The sequence below is a fragment of the Lutra lutra genome, chromosome 16 (genome assembly GCF_902655055.1).
Source record: "Lutra lutra chromosome 16, mLutLut1.2, whole genome shotgun sequence".
NCBI lineage: Eukaryota > Metazoa > Chordata > Mammalia > Carnivora > Mustelidae > Lutra > Lutra lutra.
In genome coordinates, this window is record NC_062293.1 from 3,577,782 (window position 1) to 3,599,280 (window position 21,499).

The 21,499-nt window shown below is 62.0% G+C and overlaps 2 protein-coding genes across 2 annotated transcripts; one reads left to right on the forward strand and one right to left on the reverse strand.

The window, feature by feature from the left end:
• Positions 1-4,439: 4,439 nt before the first annotated feature.
• Positions 4,440-10,247, forward strand: LOC125086885 (probable low-specificity L-threonine aldolase 2). The gene is made up of 7 exons (XM_047706511.1): positions 4,440-4,767; positions 6,210-6,293; positions 7,041-7,129; positions 7,553-7,738; positions 8,375-8,512; positions 8,735-8,927; positions 9,462-10,247. The coding sequence occupies exons 1-7, from the start codon at positions 4,566-4,568 to the stop codon at positions 9,743-9,745; spliced, it is 1,176 nt and encodes a 391-aa protein (XP_047562467.1). The 5' UTR covers positions 4,440-4,565; the 3' UTR covers positions 9,746-10,247.
• A 931-nt stretch (positions 10,248-11,178) lies between these two features.
• On the reverse strand, positions 11,179-16,251 carry TMEM235 (transmembrane protein 235). Its single transcript, XM_047707968.1, is given in 6 exon segments — positions 11,179-11,322; positions 12,087-12,119; positions 12,122-12,339; positions 14,114-14,251; positions 14,445-14,525; positions 16,049-16,251. Coding segments are annotated over 6 exon segments (795 nt in total). The 5' UTR covers positions 16,230-16,251.
• Positions 16,252-21,499: the final 5,248 nt, after the last annotated feature.

Here is a 21,499-nt window from a genome sequence, read left to right on the forward strand (position 1 = left end):
CCTCGGCTCGGACAGCGCAGAGTCTCCCAGCAGCCAGCATGTCAAGCCCACTGCGGGCTGCTGCAGGGCCTGCTGGGCGGTGGGGCGCGGCCCCCTCCCCCTCACAGCCCCCATTCTCTCTGGGTCTCCTGCCATTCCGATTTCCCGAGATGGCTTTGAAGGTGGCCCCTCTGTCGTGCTATGGACCTCTCCCTCTGTGCGGGTTTGGAGCGGTCCTCCTCCTGTCCCCTTCCCTCTCTAACAGCACAGGTGGCCTTGATGTGGGGCCCAGCTCTCTCCTTTGCCGCCCCTCCCCCCAGTCTGGGAAGATTATGGTGCAGACAGTTCTCCCTTGACTCCCAGGCAGCTGGGCCTGGACCCAGGCCAGGGCCCTATGGATCCTGCGGGCTCAGGGCCAAGAGGCTGGGATGGGAAGGACATTTCCCCCAACCTGTTTACCAGGACCCAAGGCCGCTATCTCCAGTTCCAATCTGCTGCCTCCCTTTATCTCAGTGGGGCCAGCCCCTGGTTCCCAGCAGCAGCCTCCCCGCCACTCACTTCCTGCCAGCAGCCCAGGGTTACAGGAATACGCACGCTGAACTCGGCTCGTGCGTGTGTGAGTGTGTGCCCACACCCCAGAGCCTGCACCTGGAGGGGTGCCAGCGAGCCTGGGGGTGCCTTGAAAGCAGCCACCCCAGAACTCACGTCTTGCTAAACCCTGCAAGCCTGCCCAGTGTCCTCCCACTGTGCCAGAGAGTGGCAAGTAGGTATCTCAAGAAGGCCAGGGAAGGGGCTCTCTTAGGGACCCCAGAGAGGGTCCTTCGTGGAGAGACCAAGGCAGGAGCAGGGTCTGTTCCTCACCCCTTCCTGGCCCCCTCTTGCACAGGACCCCAGGGCCCTCCATGGTCAGAGCTGCTGACACGGCTCCTGGCCCCCCACGACAGTGTCTGCGCTGACAGTGTCCACGCAGCCCCGGGGACCAGGGTTGGAGGAAGTTGACCCATGTGTCTCCCTTCGTCGGTTGCTCAGCCGGAGTGACCATGGGCCAGCTCCAGGCTGGGCAGACAGGACACTCCAAAGGCTAAGAGCATCCTGGCCCTGGCCCATAACCCTGGGGGGCAAGGAGAGGAGATGACATGGACACCCCAGAAGGCAGGTGACCTCCCTCCCCTGCTGGGGCAGGGCTTAGGGGGGCTTCCTGGGAGAAAGAACGGCTCAGCAGAGACCCAAAGACCAAGGAGGTGACAAACAAGGACATGTGCGGATGGTTGGGGGGGGGTTCCGGGGCAGAAGGAACACAGGTGCAAAGACCCAGGGGTGAGACAGGGGCCAGCGCATTCGGGGAACCCAAGTGTTGCCATGCGGTGAGAAGGAGGGGACTGTGACAAAGAGCCCGGCTGGGGAGGGAGGGGGCGGGGCTGACCGGGAGGTGGCCTAGCCCAGGGCTGTGGCCTTGGGGGAGGAGGCAGCCCGTGTGGCGGGGTAGGGCTGGTCTGCGTGGGGGCAGGAGACAATCCCACCACCTTCAACCTCCAGCAAGGGCCACTGCTTAGGGGCTGGACTCTCCTCTGAGACAACTGCTGGGCTCCGCTCAGTAACCTGGGGTCGTGGGGAGGGGGCTGCTCTAGGGCCTTCTGGCTTCTCAGCCCTGGCCTTGGAGCTGTGAGCTGTTCCCAGCTCATCAACAAGATGACCCAGAGATCAGACGCAGCCAGGGACACACTCACGCACAAGCACACAGACATATACACATGCATACGCACGCATACATGGGCACCCCACATCCATCCCACACTTACACACACGTGCAGACCCCCCCACACTTATGCACACATGTGTATACACACACGGGGGTTGCACTGCACATGTTAACAATGCTTACACGTGTGTGCTCATGGACACGTGTGCATAGGTACATGTGTGCACACTGATACACACACACAAGAGCCGACACACCCCCCCGAGACCAAGCTGTGGGCAGAGGGTCTCCCCCTCACCGCCCAGCAAGGCCTCAAAAACTGGGGGCTCAGCCGGTGAAGTGTCTGCCTTCAGCTCCGGTCATGATCTGGGGTCCTGGGATCGAGCCCCGCATCAGGCTCCCTGCTCAGTGGGGAGCCTGCTTCTCCCTCTCCCTCTGCCCTCCCCACCCCGCCGGTGTTCTCTCTCACTCTCTCGCTCTCAAATAAATAAATAAAAATCTTAAAAAGAACAAAAGAAAACAGAAACACGTCTTCTTGCTCAGGGGAGGGCCCCCACCCTAATTGCTCCCTCCACCTCCTTCCTCCTTACCGAGGGTGAGGCAGGGCTGGCCCAGGGGCCCTAGGACTGGAGAGGAGGAGGCAGCTGCTGGTAGGTAGAAGGAACCTCTGGGAGGCCCCAGCTTCCCTCAGGAAGAGACCAGCTCTCTGGGGAGACAGCTCTGTTATGGGAGGAGAAAGGCTGGTTGATGACCAGCTTTGTCACTTTGGTGGCCTTCTGGATGGTGGGCTGGCCCTAAGCCCCTGCCCAGTCCCCCTCCTCCAAGGGTGCTATGACGATGGACAGGGAGCCTGTGGGTGAGTAGGCTTGGCAAACTGGGAAGCGCCTGCAAACAGAAGGCCAGAACTGGGACATGCCTGGGGATCTGATCCACGTCAGCCCCCTTACTCCTTGCTCTTTTGAGGGCCATCACTGCTGCCCCAACCCCTCCCTTCCTGTCCACAGAGGCCTCTGCTCCCCACCCCCTCTTCCCAGCAGAAGGGCTGGAGCCAGACTCAGAGATAAGGGGTTTGTTTTCCAAGGGCCCGGAATTCAGTACAGACTGCGGGTCAGGGTCAGAGGGGCACTGGGGTGGGGGAAGGCGCAATGAGCCTTTCCTTTAGATGGGGGCCTTGGGGCCGCAGATCCTACAGGGATCTTGTGATTTGTGCCCTTTCAAGAGGTCCGCACTAGGCATGGGGGGAGAGGTGGAGAGCTCCACGAAGATGCCCTAACCCCGAGAGAGCTCCGTCTCCACCCCTGCTTTCTCCTCCGTGGGCTGGCCTCCTCCCGAGGTCTCCAGTGCCCCACCTCCCTCCTACCTGGAGCTTTTGCCTTATGTTCCTTCTTCATCTGATTAGTGACCTGCTCTGTCTTTACAGCTCAGCCCAATTCCTGCTTCTTCCAGGAAGCCTACACTGATGCCTCAACCAGGCCCCTGGCAGTGTCTCCCGGGGCTGACATCCACCTCCTTCCCAGTGCTCTTCTCTTGGGCAGTGTCCTGTCCCCACCCAGGGGACCTGGGCTCCGACAACAGTCTGCTCTTGTCCGCCTTTATCCGCAGACCCAACTGGGAGCAGGCACATGGCAGACCTCTGATGAAGACGGGAGTGCCCTTTTCGATGAGCGCTGCTCTGGCCAGAGCTGTGGGCACCTCTTCTGGGGAACTTGGGCCCCTCTGGGACCAACATCCTCCCATGCGGGGAGCAGTGACATCTGTGGCCTTACTCCAGGGAGGGGAGCAGCCGAGTGAGGCTAGGCGCTCAGAGGGAGACTTGTCCTCCCTGTGTGAGGGAAGGTCACCCGGCAGAAGGTCCAGTCTGGGCTGAGTCACGTCCTCCCCATAGCAGCAACACCAAGCCCCAGGGCGCTGGGCTGGGACCAGTAAGGATGGTCCTAGCAGCAGCAGAAGAACACTCAGGTGGAGTGCTCACGCACAGCCAGGGACCAGGGTCAGCACTGAGGACAGTAAATCATGGAATCCTCAAAACAAGGAGACTGAGGCACTGAGAGGAGAAAAGGCTCGTCCAAAGTGGCTGGCTTGAGTCAGTCCGTGCCCTTCACTCCTGAGGACTTGAGTCAGTCCGTGCCCTTCACTCCTCAACCCGGCTGTGCACCTCAGCGGGAGGCAGCCCCCTCTCAAGGGCAGGGGTATGCACGAGGGGGCTCTCTGTGCACCCCTCTAACGCTGCCTCCCTCGTACCCCATGAAGTCCGACGCCCAGACCGGTTGCACCACCTCGGCATCCCTCTGCCTGGCACCTAGTAGGTACTCAGCAAATCTGTATTGAAACAAAGTCAATGACGGGACGCTCTTTTCAGGGATGTAACACATGGAGTTATGTAACAATGGAGCCAGCCGGCCCGGCCACTTCCTTGCCAAGTGACCGCAGGCATTACCTTGTGCGCGGCTCAGTTTTCCCATCTGTGAAACGGGGATGCTACTGGGACTTGCCTCCTAGACCTGCCGGGAGGCGTAACTGCACTAACTTTGGTAGGGTGTCCGAGACAGTGGCTGGCGCACGGCAGGAGTCACACAAGCATGCGCTCTGGAACGCTCGTCGTCCTCGGTTTCTTCTTGGGTAAGCAATACCCTCCCTCTCCAACATGTTCCCCTCGCAGGAAGCCCGAACTACAACTCCCAGCATGCCTCGGGGCCCGCCTGCCCGAGCTCGCCCAGTGCCGCCTGGACGAAGTCCGAACTACAACTCCCAGCATGCCCCGGGCACTCCCACGGGCCCAGGTCAGCCGCTGCGGTCGAAGACCGTGAAGCCCCGCCGCGCCAACCCCTTCGCTCCCGGTCGCCCTCGCTGGGAAGGGTCCGGGTGGAGGTCGGGAGCTGCCCCCGCCATGCTCCGCGGACTGGCCCGGGCCGCTGCCGGGCGACCCGGGGCCCTCTGGACGCGGGGGTATGGGAGCGGGACGGGGGTCCCGGCGCACGTGGTGGACCTGCGCAGCGACACGGTGACCAGACCCGGGCCGGCCATGAGGCGCGCCATGGCCGAGGCGGTCGTGGGGGACGACGACTACGGCGAGGACCCCACCGTCCGCGGTGAGCCCGGTGTGTGGGCCGCGGCCTGGGGGCGTCTCGGCGACCCCAGAGCGCTGTCCGTGGTGCTGGCGGGAGAAGGGGCCCGGGGCGCGCAGGGGCTGCGGCCTTGCTGCTCTGTCCGGCCCATCACCCGACAGTCTGCTGGAAATGCAGATTCTCGGGCCCCACGCTCACACCCGCTGAGCAAGAGTCTGCAGGCTCACGGGCCTCCCGGGGGACCGGTGTGCGTAGTAAGGTGTGGAGCTGCGGATGGGATGTGTGTGGTCTCCTGCAGAGCACGGCTCTGGGATGCTGAGCGAGGGTGGCACCCAAGGTCTCCTACCCAGCGAATGGCAAAGCAGTCTTCGAACCCAGGTCCTCTCTCTCAAACCTGTAGCTACTGTCCTGCACCCAACGCCTTTCCACATGAAGACACACAGGAAACCGGTCTAGAAAAGAGGATTTGGACTCCGATAACCTAGGGAGCATTTTCACACACAGTGTTGAGGGTGGCCACCGTAGTGGACCACTGCTATGCGAGGGTGTTTACCCTCTGCCCTGCCAGGGGCAAGCCACAGGTTGCTGTTTGAGCCCCAAGGGACTGTGTGTAGGGTCAGGTGGTGATCGGTGATCACACATTCTGCAGACACCTACTGCCTGGAACTTCGAAAATGCTGAGCCCACTGCTTAGAAGGCAGCCAGACACACAGACACCATGCGGTGGGGGAAGTGTCGGGGCTGGCATCTTTCCACAGAGAGTGCCTTGGGAACTGGTGGGGAGGGGAGGCGTGGAACTCACAGGGAAGGAGGACTTTGCAGAGTAGCCTCTTAAAGAGTGAGTGGCGCCCCCAGGCAGGGAAGGGAGCTGGCTCATTGGGTATTGAGGATACAGATAGGGACTGTGGCTGGAGTGTGGGGTACTGGGAGCCACCAGTAACTGGAGGTAAAGACAGAGGGCAAATCCCACTGGGCCTGAATGTCATGGTAAAGACTTCAGAGTTGATACCACAGGCAGAGGGGAGCCAGAGCAGCCTTTAAAGCAGGAGCCTGAAGTCCCCCCCACCGACCCCCCCCCAGCGAGTCTCCCCTTCTGAGAGCTTCTGTCCTTCTGTTCTGGGAGAGGAAGTCAGCAGAGAAACCGCAGTGCCCCACCTGCAAGGGGCTGATGGGAAAGGAAGTGAGACAGGTGTGAGGTCTGGATGGGACAGGGGGGTTCAAACCACAAAGTTTCAATGTGGGGGAGACCAGGGCCCAGGGGGAGGCTGGGTGCAGGCTGTTGACTGAGAGGTCTCTATACCTAGGTATGTGGTCACCAAGACCACAGTCTGCAGCCCACAGACCAGGGCTTCTGTCTGGCTTGGCCACTCACCTCAGCAGGACGCGAGCTCACGGTTATGAGTAATACAAAAAGAGTGCCATTGCTGATGGAGTCTCCCTGTGCCTCCTGTCCCTTCCCTCCTCAGAGCTGCAGGAAAAGGTTGCCAAGCTGCTGGGGGTGGACCAGACCTTGTTTGTACCCACTAACACCATGGCCAACCTCATCTCTGGTGAGCGTGGTGTGGGGTGACCCCCGTTTGCCCTCCAGGTCCTCCCTCTGCATTTCTCTCCTTGGTGCGGGGGCAAAGCTGGGACTACATCAGTGGGGTGCTGAGCCGTCTGGATTTCTGCTGGGCTTAGCGGAGAGAGTCCCTAGCAGGAGATGAGGGAGAGGAGAGGAGAGTGAGTTCAGCGTGTCCATGCTCCTCCCCCAGCTCCCTCCCCAGGTGGTCTCCTGGGAGCCCTCTCCACGCTTCCCTGTCTCCAGGTTCTGGTGACCACACCTCCCTCTCGACCCTTATGGCCTGGGGTCTTGCTCTGTCCCTTGTGGCTTCCCTCCACACTGCTACACCTTTGTAAATCGCCCCTTTATTAAACTCTCTGGCTTCCTAGTGGGCATGGGCCTCTGTTTGCTGCTGGGACCGACTGATACCCCCCGAGCTGCCTGAGCTGCTTGACCCCCAAGCCCGAGCTACTTGACCCCCAGGAGCAGCATGGTGACCAGCTTCCTGGGCAGGATGTGCTCTGTGGGTGGGCTGCAGGGCACAGGGCACAACACCTCACTGGACGGTTATCCTGGACTTTCGTAGTTCCTGGGACGGTTCTCTGGCCCATGGCAGTAAGAGGTCTTGAAGGGGTGCCGTTTCCTAATTGGCATAGGCACTTGGGAACTAGCCTCCGGGCTCAGCCAGGAGCTGGGCGGGAGCAGGTGGGCCCCACGGGACTCCCAGCCAACACTGCCCTCCCCCATCTATCAGTGATGTGTCACTGCCAGCGCAGGGGTTCCCAGCTCCTCCTCGGGCAGGAGTGCCACCTCCACGTCTTCGAGCAGGGCGGGGTGGCTCAGGTAAGGACCCGGCGCCCCTCACCTGGGGCCAGCTCAGCATTTCTGGCGGGAACCTGTTTCCAAAGCACCATGTTGGGAGCTGCAGAGGGAAGAGATGGCCAGGGTGGCGGGAAAGGGAGCCATTCCCAGACTGACCACGTGGGGGCAGCCGCGGCCCCAGCCCCCCGCCCCCGCCCGATCGTGCACGGGCCGTTCTTGGCGCTCTGCTGCCCCCTCGTGGGCACCCGGAGCACGCGGCGCTCGGGCTCGGGAGAACACAGCCCTTGGTTCCTCCCCTTCTTGCTGGGGTGTCTGAGCCCACGTCGGCAGCAGAGGGGCAGGCTCGATGGCCCCGAGCTGGGGAGGAGCCGCGGGGACAGAGGTGGGAGGCGACGCTGCACCCCTGGACCTGATCTTCCCTCCCTCTTTCCCCAATACCTGCAGATCGCGGGGGTGCACTCCCACCCCCTCCCAGACCTGCCCCGCGGCACCCTGGACCTGGCTGAGCTGGAGAGGATGGTCACAAGGGGCCTGGGGAGCCCCTACCACCCGGTCTGTGAGCTCATTTGCCTGGAGAACACCCACAGCAGCTCCGGGGGCCGTGTCCTCCCCATTGACTACCTGCGCCAGGTGGGCCCGACCCCACCACTCTGCTCACCCCCCACCCGCCCCCAGCCAGCCAGCACCCCCCACCTGTGCCCGGAGCCCTCTCCTGGGAGGGTGTCTCCTCATACAGGCCATGGGTGCCCAGGGCAGCTGGGACTGCTGTGGGAGGGAGGCATGTGCCCCTCGCCCGCAGCTACTGAGGGCACTATGCCCCCAGGTTAGCCCCAGGACAGAGACACCCCCCTTCTCCCCAGGGAGCGAGTCCCATGAGCACCTGCTCGCATGGTATGAGGGCTGAACCGCTTGGCTCCCCAGTGTGAGAACTTGCCGCTAATGACCCTCCAGACCCTCTCCCTGTCCATGGGAGTGGGCATCTCCTCCATGGAGGCACGGGATGGCTCAAACAGGGTGCGGCATGTATGGCTCGCGCCAAGTCTGCATTCGGCCACAGCGAGCCCACCATTTATTATCAACTCCCTTTCACAGAGGACGGCGCCCAGGCTCAGGCAACTGAGCGCCAGCTCTGGTCCGAGTGGGCCACGCTGGACACCAGCCCAGCCCTGATCCCTCTGGACCCCTCCAGGCTCCTGGAGACCGGTCCTCCCTCTGCTCGGGCCCCAAGCTCAGCCCCTCTGACCGTTGCCTGCTCTTTGCCCCCAGGTGCAGCTCCTGGCCCGGAGCCACGGGGTCCGAGTCCACATGGATGGGGCCCGGCTGATGAACGCCGTGGTGGCTCTGCACGTGCCCCCCGCCCGCATCGTGGAGCACTGTGACTCCGTGTCTCTCTGTTTCTCCAAGGTGGGGAAGCCTCGGGCTGCCTCCCAAACACAGGACAGCGGTGGGTGTCCGCAGTAGGGGTCAGCTGGGTTCTGAGCTCCGAAGCTGGCCGAGGCTGGCCCTGGGCCTCCTTAGCCCCTCCCCAGATGGGGCCCCGTCCCCTCCCCATGCCCCTCCCCCAGCCACAAGGACAGAGATGCACACCTGGGGGGCTGGCAGGCAGGACTCCTTTCTTCTTCCCAGGGCCTCGGTGCACCGGTCGGGGCCTTGGTTGGGGGGCCCAAGCACTTCATTGAAGAAGCCTGGCGCCTCCGGAAAGCGCTGGGCGGGGGGATGCGCCAGGCTGGGGTGCTGGCTGCTGCCGCCCTAGTGGGACTGGCGGACTTCGAGGAGGTGCTGCAGAGAGACCACCAGAACGCCCAGAGATTCGCCAAAGGTACGTGGACCACGGCCCCTACCCCCACTCTCACTTCCTTTTGCTCCCAGAATAATTCTGGGGGTCCCCTGCAGCAGGGCCCAAATCCCCAGCGGGTGTACTTCCTTCTGACTCTAGAACGTGTAGGGCATCCACTGGGCCATGAGGCGTGGGCCCGGGACAGTAGGATGCTTTACCAGACCCCGGTGGAGGGTCTGGACCAAGCAGCACTCAACGGAGGTCAGGAATTCCTATTTCCTGCAGGATCTGGTGAGGGAAGCCTCCAACCCAGGTCTTAATCTTTATCACTTGAGTCCTCGAAACAATCCCATGATGTCCCCACTTTACAGATGAGGATACTGAGGCCCAGAGGTTAACTGATTTGCCCCAGGTCACACAGCTGGAAAGTAGTAGAGCCAAGTCTGTGTGGCTCCAAGGGTCCCTCTTTTCCCTGCGGCGGCTGGCCTGCCCTCTGCCCTTGCTGGGATGACAGGGCCAGACCTCGGGGCTGAGGTCCTGGGGTCAGGCTCCACTCACCAGAGGCCCCGGGCCCAGGGCTCCAGGAGCTGGCATCCCCCATCTGCTCCGTGGACCTCGCCGCCGTGGAGACGAACATGGTGATGGTGAAGGTGGATGGGCTGCCGCCCGAGGAGCTCTGCCGGCGTCTGCAGGCCGTGAGCGCAGACGAGGTGGCTCAGACCGGCCGTGCGGTGCGCGTGCTGATGTTCCCCTGGACCGAGCGGTCGGTGCGCGCCGTGTGGCACCGCGACGTCTCCGCACAGGACACCGAGCTGGCGCTGAAGAAGTGGGGGTTTGTGCTGAAGCAGCTGGGGCCCTGAGGGCGGGGTGACCGGACCCTGTGCCCCGGCTGGGACCCAGGTGGGGAGTACAGGTGTCCCGAGAGAGCAGGTGGCAGGAGAGGCAGTGAAACGACACCCCGTGACCCTGTGACCCGTCTGCTCGGACCCCTTGACTCCCCACTCGGGGGAAGCCTTCCACCCGTGCTCCTTCGGCAAGCCTCCTGCATCTGGGACAGGGCACCACGGGGGCGGACCGGTGGGCCCAGCGGAGCCCCTTGCCGGAGCCCAGGAAGCAGCCAGGGCAGGGGCTCTGCTCACAGCGCGCAGAAGAGGAAACTGTCCCGAGCCATTTGCTTGGGGGCGCGCAGCTGGTGAGCATGTCCCGCGCTCCTGCTTGGGGACACACGGGGAAGGGTCACTGGAGATTAGAAAGGGACAGTGGGGCTGGATGCCCAGGAGCCCTAGCTGCCCCATGTTGGGGGCTAGGGTTTATCCTGTGGTCACCTATAGACTTGTTCCTTTAAACAAATTTTTTTTGCTTACAAAAGAGTATGTCTTTATTGTAGATGATCTGGGATTGGATCTCATTTTTAGCAGTTCCTGGGGTCATGTGGGTCCAGAGGCAGACACGGAGGCCCCCCACCAAACCCTTGTGCTCCCTGCTCCCCAGCGAACCGCACAAGCGAGGTTAGAGCCTCACAGGTGGAGAGGACCTGCCCGCCAAGCTGTCCCATCCAACACGGAGTGTGGGGTCGGGGTGCGGGGTCCTCTCCCACCTGTGCCGACCCTCAGAGAAGGGACCTGTTGTGTCTGCAGAAGACGTCTCTGGCTGGACGGACACACATATGCGCGCGCACACACACACACACACACACACACGCACACACACAGCTGGTATGAGTGTTACTGCCCACACACTGTTTATAGCTCTGTTTGATCAATTCTGAAAAAACATTAAGACAGAAAAACAAGGCTTATCTGCACCACGGAGCATAAACTGATTTATTTAAGGACAAAATGGCACAATGTTGCGACACGGAATGGTAAATGCTAAAACGTAGGTAGGAAGGGAAGCCCTCAGGGGGACCCCCAAGTGGTACCAGCCCCCAGGGCCCCAAGGAGCTTCCTGTAACCTTTGGAGCAATAAAGGGAGGCTGGGGGAGGGGCCGAGGCCAGAGGGGCTGCCCTCCAGTCCCCCGCACACGTCCCAGACTCCTGAACCCCAGAAGGGGCTGTGTGGGGCTTCGGGTGCTCCACAACCCCCCTGGGCCCCCTTCTCCTCTGCCACCTCGACTTCTCTGCCTCCAGGAGAAGGAGCAAGCCTCACGACGACCCAGGAGCCCAGTCACAGTGGGCCTGCACCCAGGTCTGCTAGCTGACCCCCACCCACCTCTGTTCTGTAGCCCTGGCCTATGCCTCTCGGGGCAGCCCCCCCCCCCCGGCTGAGAAGCCCTGGCTAAGAACCCCCACCCCTACGAGGACTTTCCCATCTGCTTATTCAGGGCCCCGCCCCCACCCCCCCCGCCCCCCCCAGTCACAGACATTCCCCAGGGGGCTGCAGATGAGAGGATGGGGTCCAGCAAAAGCAGCAGCCGCCCCAGGACAAGGACAGAGGCCTGAGAACAGGGAGGGGGCAGGGTGTGTCCAGCCCACTCAGCTGCCCTTGCAAATCCCAGGGGACTCCCGGGCCCCCCCCCCCCCCCCTCCTCAGGATCCTCCCCGCCGACACCTGCCCTGGAGCCAGCGGACTGAACAGAGGCCTGGGAGGCCCGCCAGCCTGGAGGGGCATCTGGCCCTGCCGCGTGCTCCGGGATGGTCTGGGCCTCAGAGCCCCCTTCTGTAAAATGGGTGAATGGTAGCTAACGTGAAGGGCGACTGGAGGACGGGACAAGCAGATGAGCAGGTGACACTGGGCTCTGCGCCTAACTCAGTGGGTGTTCGACAGACTCAAACTCCCTCCTCCCCAGCGCAGCGGGTGGCTCCTGCACCTGACCCGGGGCCCTAGGAACGAGGACAGCATGGCACACCAGGGCTGATGGGGGCGGGCGAGGGCAGGCCATGTCCTCGAGAGGCAAGGGGACCTGCTGAGCCCTGGGAACCCGCAGCACCCCACCCCGACCCCGTTAACGTTCCTTTGGGTCACTTGCTGACTCTTTCTGGGATTCCCTTTTCTCATTCCCAAGAGGGAGTCACACCAGTTAGTCCCTAAAGGGCATAAACTGGGCAGGGGGCCCCCAAAACATCCGGCTTTGCCAGGCAACAGGAACCTGGCTCCTTGGCTCTTCTCCCAGCCCCTCACCCCGCAGGTGCCCCTCCCAACAAGAACCCCAGCCAGGCCTGCAGATGCAAAGGGAAACTGTCCCTCGCCCCTGCCACTTGCCCCTCTGGGACTCAGATGACCACAGAGTGGAGGTTCCCTGGCTGCCGGCTGAGGCTGAGGGCTCGGGCTGCCGTGAGCAGGAGGAAGCCACTGAGCGCCTCGGAGGCGCAGAAGCCCCAGGCCAGGGCTAGAGACCAGCCGAAGCTGACGCGGACGTCCTGCACGTGCCGGGGGCCGTACGGGCGGGCGGTCTCGGCGAAGGCCAGGTGGGAGTAGCTGATGTAGACGCTGACCCCTACCAGGGTCAGGGCACCTGGGGTGGGGGCAGGGGGACCACTCGCTGTGTCTACCCACTGAGCGCAACTGCCTCACCAGGACTTGGCTAAGGCGGTTCTGGAGACCAAGAGCCCCTCCCTGCTGGCCTTTGGGGGGGAACGGAGGCTCTGATGCAGTCCCCAAAGCCCCGGGCCTCACCCCACAAACCGCCCCCCATGAAAGGCACGACGTATACCCTCGGCAACAGTCCCCACTCTACTGCCTCTGCATACACAGCACCCTCCCATGTCCCCCAGTGTCCCTGACACACACACACACACACACACACACACACACACGCACACACACGCACACACACAGAGCCAGTGACCTCTACTGGCAGTCGGGGGGGTCTGGAGCTCTGACCAGCTCCCCTCTCCTTACCGTTCCCCCCACTTCATTGGGTTACTCCCCCCACCACCCCGGCCTGAGCCTCCAGCGTCTGCAGGCCCCTGCCCACCCCCTCCCCCATCTGCGATCACCCCCGCCTGCTCCCATCAGCCCCGTCTCCCCCCACCACCACCGATGCTGACACTCTCCTCCCTTGGACTCTCTGGGGCTGCTCAGAGCACTGACAGTGATGTCAGCGGACCCATTTCCAAGGAGCATCCCCCACGAGGACAGCAGCCACCCTGGACCATGAGCGAGCGAAGCAGGTGGGCTGTTCTTCCAACCGGGTCCTCGGAAGAGGAGCACCCCGCAGCAGCTGCCCCCGGGCCCTCCGTCCGCCCACTCGTCTGGGCCATGGTTCTGAGAGCATCATGCCAAGGCTTCCTGGATATGATCCCTCCCCATTACTCCTCTCGGTGGCTTGCCGAGGTCCTCCTCACTGGATTTGGACCCACACAGCCGGTCTCTGGGGACCAGCCGCAGCTGACTGCTGCTGTCATTCTCTGAAGCACACACCCAGGCTGTTGGTCCCCCAGGCTCTTGGCACCAGGCAAGCCCGCCTGCTCCCACTTGACCAAGGTCTCCCACAGGGCCAGCATCCCCTGGGGAGGGGGAAGGCCTGCCCCAGAGGAAGCCCTAGGCCCCTGTGGTCTGGGCTTCAAATGCCATGGCCTTGACCGTAGAGATGGCCCGGATGCCAGACCCGGCTCAGGCCTCACCCCAATAGCACAGGCCTCTGACGGCTGACCCCAAGGAGCCCCAGGGCAGCATCAGCAACAGCCAGGCTTGGGCAGCAGGGGGGCACCGGCTGGCTGGCAGGGGCAGATGGCACCAAAAAGCACTGGTGACCTTGGTGAAACCTTGGACCTCTCAGCTGGAAACTGGGACCACAGGGAGGCCACGGCTGCGGCCCCGATGGTGCGCCTGGCCAGCGCCCAGCAGAGTCTAGGGGAATGTCGGCTGAGGAACTGTTACCAGTCACATTCTGGGACTGGACCGGGGTCACTGCCAAGGACCGCGAGACCCTTCTTCACCTGTGTCACTGCCAGGGTCTGCCCACTCCAGCTGCTCCCACCAGGCCAGTCCGGGAAGGAGGGGAGAACAGGTGCCCCTCCATGCAGGTCTAGGAGACCAGGTCCAGGGATCGCCTTGGGGAGCTCAGCCCTGGGCTTCCTCCTTCCCTGGCTCGAGGCCCACAGCCAGAACCCCTGCCTGTGTCCCTAGAAAGGCCCCGTAACACCCAAAATGCTTTTGCCTGCTGTGGCTCGGTCCCCAGGCTGGGCCCAGGCTCAGCACAGGCCAGATGGGAGCAGGAGACAGGGTGGCAGGAAGGAGGCACTCCCACTTCCAGGGCGTGTGGCCCCCAGGGCGCCCACACTCACCTCCTAACAAGAAGTAGCAGCCGGTGAAGAAGAGGAGGACCACGCTCTGCACCAGGGAGCCCAAGAGGCCGCAGATCCAGCCACACACGACGAGGACGAGGCTCAGGGGCAGGGTCACCATGACAGCTCGGTGCAGGGCTGCCGGGAGAGGGGGCTCAGCATCCCGGCTGGGACCTGGACCGGCCCCCACTGCCCCCATACCCCCGCCGGCAGATCCAAGTGAGCGCTGCAGAGCCCTGTCTGCCTGGAGGTCCACCTTTGCAGGACAGTTTTGCCTGGAGATGAAGGACAGACCGGGGGTGGGGAGTGGTGACTCGGGCCCGGGACTCACAGATGAGGTGCTGCACTGAGGTGGGGACATCCAGGTTCTCACTGGTAAAGGGATCGATCAGGGGGATGCAGCTGTTTTGCCCTAAAAAGCAGAAAGGACACAAGCCTGGGGGGCCGGACCCCTGTGGGGTCACCACCCACCCTGAGTCCCTCTGAGATGGGTGGTCTTGCGGGCACACTGGACAGCACACTCTCAGCCCTGCCCAAACCCAGCGGGCTGGCCAATGGCCACGGAGTCCCATCAGATTCTCTTCTGGACCCCAGAGTTTGTGACTCCAAGTGGGTTTGGAGGATTTAAGACCTTCTGTTTTGTTTCTGTAACGTACAAATACACCTACATAGATGTCGGTCTGAAATTCAAACATCCCGGAGACGCTGCCCTCAGCTCTCCCTTAGGCTTGGGGCCCTGAGCAGGCTCACGTGTGGCTTTGCCTGGACAGGAAAAGGTGTGTGTAACGTGGACTCTGACTCTTGCACACACGCGTGCATACCCACCCACATTTGCACACACACGTGCACACATCAGGGGGGCTTTGGAGCAATCAGCACAGTCTGTTCTGCGGATGAACAAACAGCTCGTCATTCCTCTCCAGCTGCCACCAAGGAAGGTATCGTCATGGACGTGCACGCACACGTGTGCACGCACACACACACGCATAGTCACCCACACGTACACTCACGTGCACACACACATACTCTCAGACACATGCACACATGCCTGCACTCACACAGACCTATGCTCACGTGTATGCACACACACACATTCACACGCTCTCACAGACACTGCTGCCCCCCAGGGCGGGTCCTGTGCAGGGGAGGACCCCAGCCTGCTGGTCACCCCGTCACATAGGCCTTGCGGAGGGAAAGCCCTCCTCTCTCCGCAGGTGTGAAAGGTACAAGGCACTCCTGTTTGGTGTCCAAGGGCTCGTCAAGCCGTCGGGTGGTGGGGAGGGGTGGGGGGATAGAGAGGAACAGGGGTCTTACTCCGGGGGCCCTGGCTGTGCTAGGCTGAGCCTCTGGGGACAGCAATTGAGAAACAGCTCGTGGTCACTTGGATGTGGAACTGTGCCCTTCCCGGAGGTCCCCAGTGCCCCGCACCTCTCCCACCTCAGCGCCCGCACCCCTGCTTGAGGAAGAACAGCAGCCCAGTGCCCTGGGTGCGGGGTCCTGCCCCTGCTTTCCTCCCTCACTCACCCAACCACCCCCCACCGATTTGCATCCTGAGAAGTAGCATCTTCTCCCCATCGGACAAAGCCTTGGAGGCGGAGGAAGGACGAGGTGCCACGTCAGGCAGAAGCCAAAGGCAGAGCCCACTGAGAGCCTGGGGCTGCTTCTCATCTACCGAGCAATGTGCCGGCAGCTCCTAACACAAGACACCCCCGCCCCCACCAGGGAGGGCAAAGAAATGCCCAGGGCTCCTGCTCCCCAGGTTCTGGGGGCCCCAAAATGTCCTTCTCCCCCCAACCGCCCGGCGCCCAACCCTTTCATTTCTGAGCCCTACTGTCACCGCCCAGTTTTGGGAGAGGACAGAGTCCGGGATGGGGAGTGGGGGCAGGAGGGGCGCTGCCCTCCCCGCGCCCTCTGCGCCCCGGCCGGCCACCGTACCTTCGCAGACGCGCCAGAGCCCCGAGTGCGAGGACAGCCGCGCGGCGCGCCCGGTGCTGTTGCCGGCGTCCGCCACCTCCAGGACGTACCAGTAGTCGCTGGCCACGGCGGCCGCCAGCAGCGCGAAGCTGAGCAGCGCGCCCAGGGCGGCGGCCAGGAGCAGCGCGCCCATCCGGGCCATGCGCTCCGGGAGTGGGGTCAGGGATTTGGGGAGCAGAGAGGACGTCGGGAGTGAGAGTGGGAGAGCGGGGAGAAGGGGAGGCCGGCCGGGGAAGGGGGGCTGGGATTTGGTGAACTGGACCAGGGAGGAGGTGCCAGGGAGTAGGGGGCACAGTTGGGGGAATGCGGGGAGCTGGGGCGGGCCAGCTGACGCTGCAACTCCAAGGCTTTTCTGGACGCAGCACCCCCTTTCCTGCCTGCGCGCCAGCCTCGCAACACACCCCCCAGGTTCGCAGGAAGATCGGTCCCACCTCTCAGCGACGCGGTTGCAGATCGGGTGCAGGGATGAAGTCTCAGAGCTGCAGGCAGACCTGCCCCAGACCTGGGTTCAAATCCCAGCGTCCCCGAGGAGCTGGTCGCTGGAGTGGGTCCCTTGTCAGATGTCTTACTCTCTCCAAACCTCCAGTTTTTCAGCTGCCAAATGGCCGGGCTGAGGAGGAGGAAGGGTGGGGCCTGTGTCGTCTCAGGAGGGGGCTCAGCAGGCAGCTGACCTCGCTGGCCAGGAAGTGGCAGCCTGAATGGTGGGAGGCAGCCACCTCTGGCTGGGGCACTTGACCCCTGGCTGCTCCTGGTCTATATCAGTCTCCGGGACTAACCAAAGGGATCCAGTGAGGCGAGGTGGATGGGCAAAGGACCCAGGCAGGCTGGCAAGGGGGCTATGGAAAGAGAAGTCTTGCTTCCAGGCAGCCTTCTACAAAAGCAGGAGGGGAGAGGGGTGAGGGAGGGAGGGGAGCAAGGAGGCAGGGCAGGGCCCCTGCTGGAAGACAGGGGGAAGGTGAATAGTGACCCCAGCATTCAGCCACAATGTGACAAGGATCCACACTGCCTTCAGTGGGTCACAGCCTTGTTTTCTGTGTTGAAGGTATGATCGAGGGGCTGGGAGGACGGGAGGAGACCCTCTTGGGCGGCAGCTCCATATGCTTTTTCCCAGCAACCCCTGCCTGTCAGCCCGAGCTTTCTGGAAGGGTCTCCTTGGCACCCCCATAAAGAGGGTTCTGCTGGGGGGCGCCTGGGTGGCTCAGTGGGTTAAAGCCTCTGCCTTCAGCTCAGGTCATGATCCCAGGGTCCTGGGATCGAGCCCCGCATCGGGCTCTCTGCTCAACAGGGAGCCTGCTTCCCCCTCTCTCTCTGCCTGTTTCTCTGCCTACTTGTGATCTCTGTCAAATAAATAAATAAAATCTTAAAAAAAAAAAAGAGGGTTCTGCTGGCAGGGCTGGGGACCACACTGCTTGAGGCCACTGTCAGCTCCAAGCCACAGAGCTGCACACAATAGACACGTCTCGTGCTCACGATGCGGTATAGACGGCCATGTTAGCGTCTATACCCTATCTCCCTGCTTTAAAGTTCCGTGCTCGAAACCCAGTGAGCAGCGGGAGCCACTGACCACCTTGTCCCCTAGGCAGCAGGCAGTGGTCCTCACGGGGCTACTTGGATGAATTCCACCAGTCTATGTCCCTAAGATGGACCCAGATTATACCCTAGCCTGGTCTGAAAAAGTGCCCCTTTGGAATGACCCCCTTTTTCATCGGTCGTCCTCCTACAACCGGCTCATAACCCATAGTTGGAGGTGTCGGTTGGCCACTTGGTAAGCACCAAGTCCGTCTCCAGGACGCTAGGGCCTCTTCGGAGATCGCGTCAGACCACCACCACCAAAATCAGGGACAGGAGGGACCTTTGGATGGAAGAAATTCCGATTTTAAGTGACAAAAGAAACCAGGCTGCACCCGAGCGTGTTTTTTTTTTTTTTTTTAAACTTGCATTCAACTTGCTCTTCAGGGGCGGTAAGGACCCTGACCCCAGCGACAGCTGTGGGCCCAATGAGCCTCCCGTTCCGGGCTGAAGCCACAGGGCATTCATTGCCTCCAGCCCCGGGCTGAGGAAGCGGCCAAAACTGCAGGAGAAATCACGGAGCCGCTCAGCATCACGGCTCAGCCACAACTCAGCCCGCCGTCCTCAGCAAACTCCACCAGAAGCCGGACCTCGCTCATTTACCCACAGGCCGGTGCCGTGCAATCGGGGTGCCCTGTGGAGCCAGTCCTCCCCGGGAGACTCATCGAGACGCTGTTCTGGCCAAAACCAACCATGCTACAGGGCTCTCAAGGGGCGGAGGTCGTAGATCGGACATGGAGGTCTTCCACACTGATGCGGCTGGCGGCCAGGCGGGGAGGCGGCCACACGCGGGGTCAGTCTCATCCCAGGAAGAAATAGGATCTATGAAGGGCACCTCAGGGCCACGTCGGACTCGCCAGCGTCTGCCCACGGGCCTCCGACGGAGCTTTGCTACCAGGCAAACGGGAGGGTGCCACGGAGGACCCCACATCACGACACGCACTGGAGTCCCCGGAGCACATGCTTCTCTGCTTCGGTCGTCGGCCGCCTCCTCCCGGTCCCTGGACAGACAGCTCGGGCCTTTTGTGCTCTACTCAAGGCAGCGTTGTCTTCCCAGTCCGCCCGTCACATGGCTATTTGCTGGCCGTGGCCTGGAGCCCGCGCTCACCGCAGGAGACTGAGTCCTCCCCGGCCGTCACTCGGGTCCCGGGCGCAGCTCGTGGCTCCTGTCAGTGCTCAAGCATCGGCGTGAACGAGCGGACAGACGTCCCCGCCTTCGGGGTCAAGGGGAACATAACCAGAGAAGCTAAGGCCCCGGTGTGCCTGGTCAGCTGAAAACTGGCCCGAATGCTGTAGGCCAAGCCCCGGGGGGGAACCAGTGGGGGAACCAACCGTGCAGTTGCTTTGCTTTAAGAACGAGATCGCCCCCCTCTCCTCCCCCCCAACCCCGCCCCAGACAAGAAACCCTTTGTGATGGCAACTGTTTCAGAGCCAGGCGCCTCACAATGGAACCCTCTTCTCAGCTCAGACCTTCGATGTCAAAGGCAAGCACAGACGTTTCACCGTCGTCGCAGCAGAGCAAGCTGGGTGAAGGGTATGTGGGGCCCCTTCAGACCATCTTTTCAAGTTCCCATGAATCTCAGTTCGAAATTTTTTAAAATGCTGTGTTAGGAAGATCGATGGAACCCTTGGGGGGCCGGTTTCCGTTCCGCAGAATGAAGGCCTGACAAAGCAGTCTGAAAAATGGCATGGGGATGGTTTCGAGCCAGGCCCGGCTCTGGAGTTAGGCAGCCGACCCCGGCCACACCCGCAAGGCTGGGGCGTGACATTCATCAGGGAGGGCCCATCTCCGGGGCCAGCGGGCCTGGGTCCCATCCTTGACCTTCGTCGTATGATCTTGGACAAGCTTCTCCACCTCTTTGCGAGGCTCTATTTCTGCATGAAAAAAATGCAGGTAAGACCACCTAAGACTTTACTGGCAAATTGTGACTTCTTTTTTAAGTGCAACCTGCAAAGAGTTGCACTTAAAAAGAGTTGGTACCCAAGGGGGTACCAACCTGCCGGCGCTGTCTGAAGGCTCCACGCTTGGCAGGTCACTTTGGGTCAGCCTGGCACTTGTCAGTGCTGGGGACAGCTGGAGGATTCGGATCCCGAGGCTGGCCTGCAGGGCTCTAAACCGTACACCGTGCTCTGCACGTGCCAGCCCATAAGCATCCGTCACGACCCTTCCAGATTCTCACAGACCTGGAGAACCCAAAAGTGGACACATATAGGAAAAAAGCCCTGAGGCTTTGGGCCTTGGCAAAGGCTTAACGGAGGTCTATTTCGTGCTTCGAGAGGACAGTCACGAAGGCCCGGGGATAAACACGGCCTCTAGACAACACCTCTGTAGGAGGGGAACATGTAAGATGGACCGAGGGGCAGCTCCCGCTGGGTCTTGCTCCACAGCACGGCCTGCCGAAGCCGAGAACCCCATCACCGCCCGCTGCGCAAAGGGCCAGCTTCTCTACGGAGCCACCGGTAAAGGCCGCTATTACAGCGAAGGACCCATGACGGATGGGCACAGACATCAAAATTAAGCAGCTCAGAGGAGTACAAAGGCTAAAGAGCTGTTTTTCTGCCAACAGAAACCACTGCAGCAAATTCCCTCTGAGCTTGGGGGAAGAACACACCTCCCTCTCTGACAGACGCGGGCGAAAGCGGCGTCTGAAACACATTTTGCACGGCCAGTTCACAGCCGGAACGGGTGCAGGGGACACACACGAGCGGGCCTTGTAGGCCAGGGTCGGCTTCTTGTCTGCCGGGGCTCATCCCAGCCCGGAGGCCCTGCAAGCCTGTGGGCGGGAAGCGCAGGTGGCGGGCCAGGAACCACCACGCAGACCTGACAGGATTTTAAAAACCCAGTAGGGTCTGCAGCTGTGTTAGAAACGAAATGGTTTTTATTTTTCCGAAACAAGATGACCTCCACTAGGGCCGTTCACAACCCACCCTGCAGCTCCACTTCGCGGAGGGACGGATACAATCTGTCCCGTAACACCGGGCTTCAGCCACCAGTGAGCCGGCCTCGGGGAGGGACGCGGACGGGGAGAAGGCAGATGTGCGGGCGGGGGGGGGGGGGGGGGGGGGGCGGGTAGCAGCCGCGGAGACACGGCCACCCGGAGCTGACAGGTCACCCGCAGCAGCCCAAGTCCCCACAGCTCGGAGTCAAGTGATTTCAAAAGGATTCGGGCCTCTGCATTGCTGTAGGGGCGGGAGCCGCGAGCGGCGGGGGCCGGCAGGCGAGGGCGTCTAATGCGGCAGTTTGGCGCCGGCCGGCTTCTGCTCCTGCTTCCAGCTGCCTGGTCTCCAGAGCCACCTGAGGCTCCCACGGATTTCCCCGAGGACTGAGAATGGCTTCGTGCTCGCCCTCATTGTACTTTGTGGTGTTCTGCGAAGCAGTAATTCCAACAAAACAAGAGAGCGACTTTGCGGAGCCCAAGAAGCTGGGACGCTGTGTCACGTCCCCCCCCCCAACGCATCCCGCACCCGCACAGAAGGCCAACTGCGGTGGTGCAGGCTTCGTGACCCTGCGTTACAGACGAGCAAACCGCAGCTCAGGGGCACCAAGCCACCGAGGTTAGTGCCGCTGCTCTACGTGACATCACGGAAATCCATGATCTTGTAAGACTACAAACAATATATCTAAGTTATCTACAAAAAATTTCCTCTAAAAGACATTTCCAGTGCACTTTTTAGATTAATCGATCTCTCTGTCCTCCTGGAGGGGGCTTCACAGGAGCAGCACAGGTGCCTCACCGGCCACCTAACCCACGTGGTGAGAGGGAAGTAGCCACCTGCAGAGCGATGGGAGCGTAAGACCAGGAATTCCTTCCGCGGGTCTCCTGTCCCAGGTCTGCCTGCCCC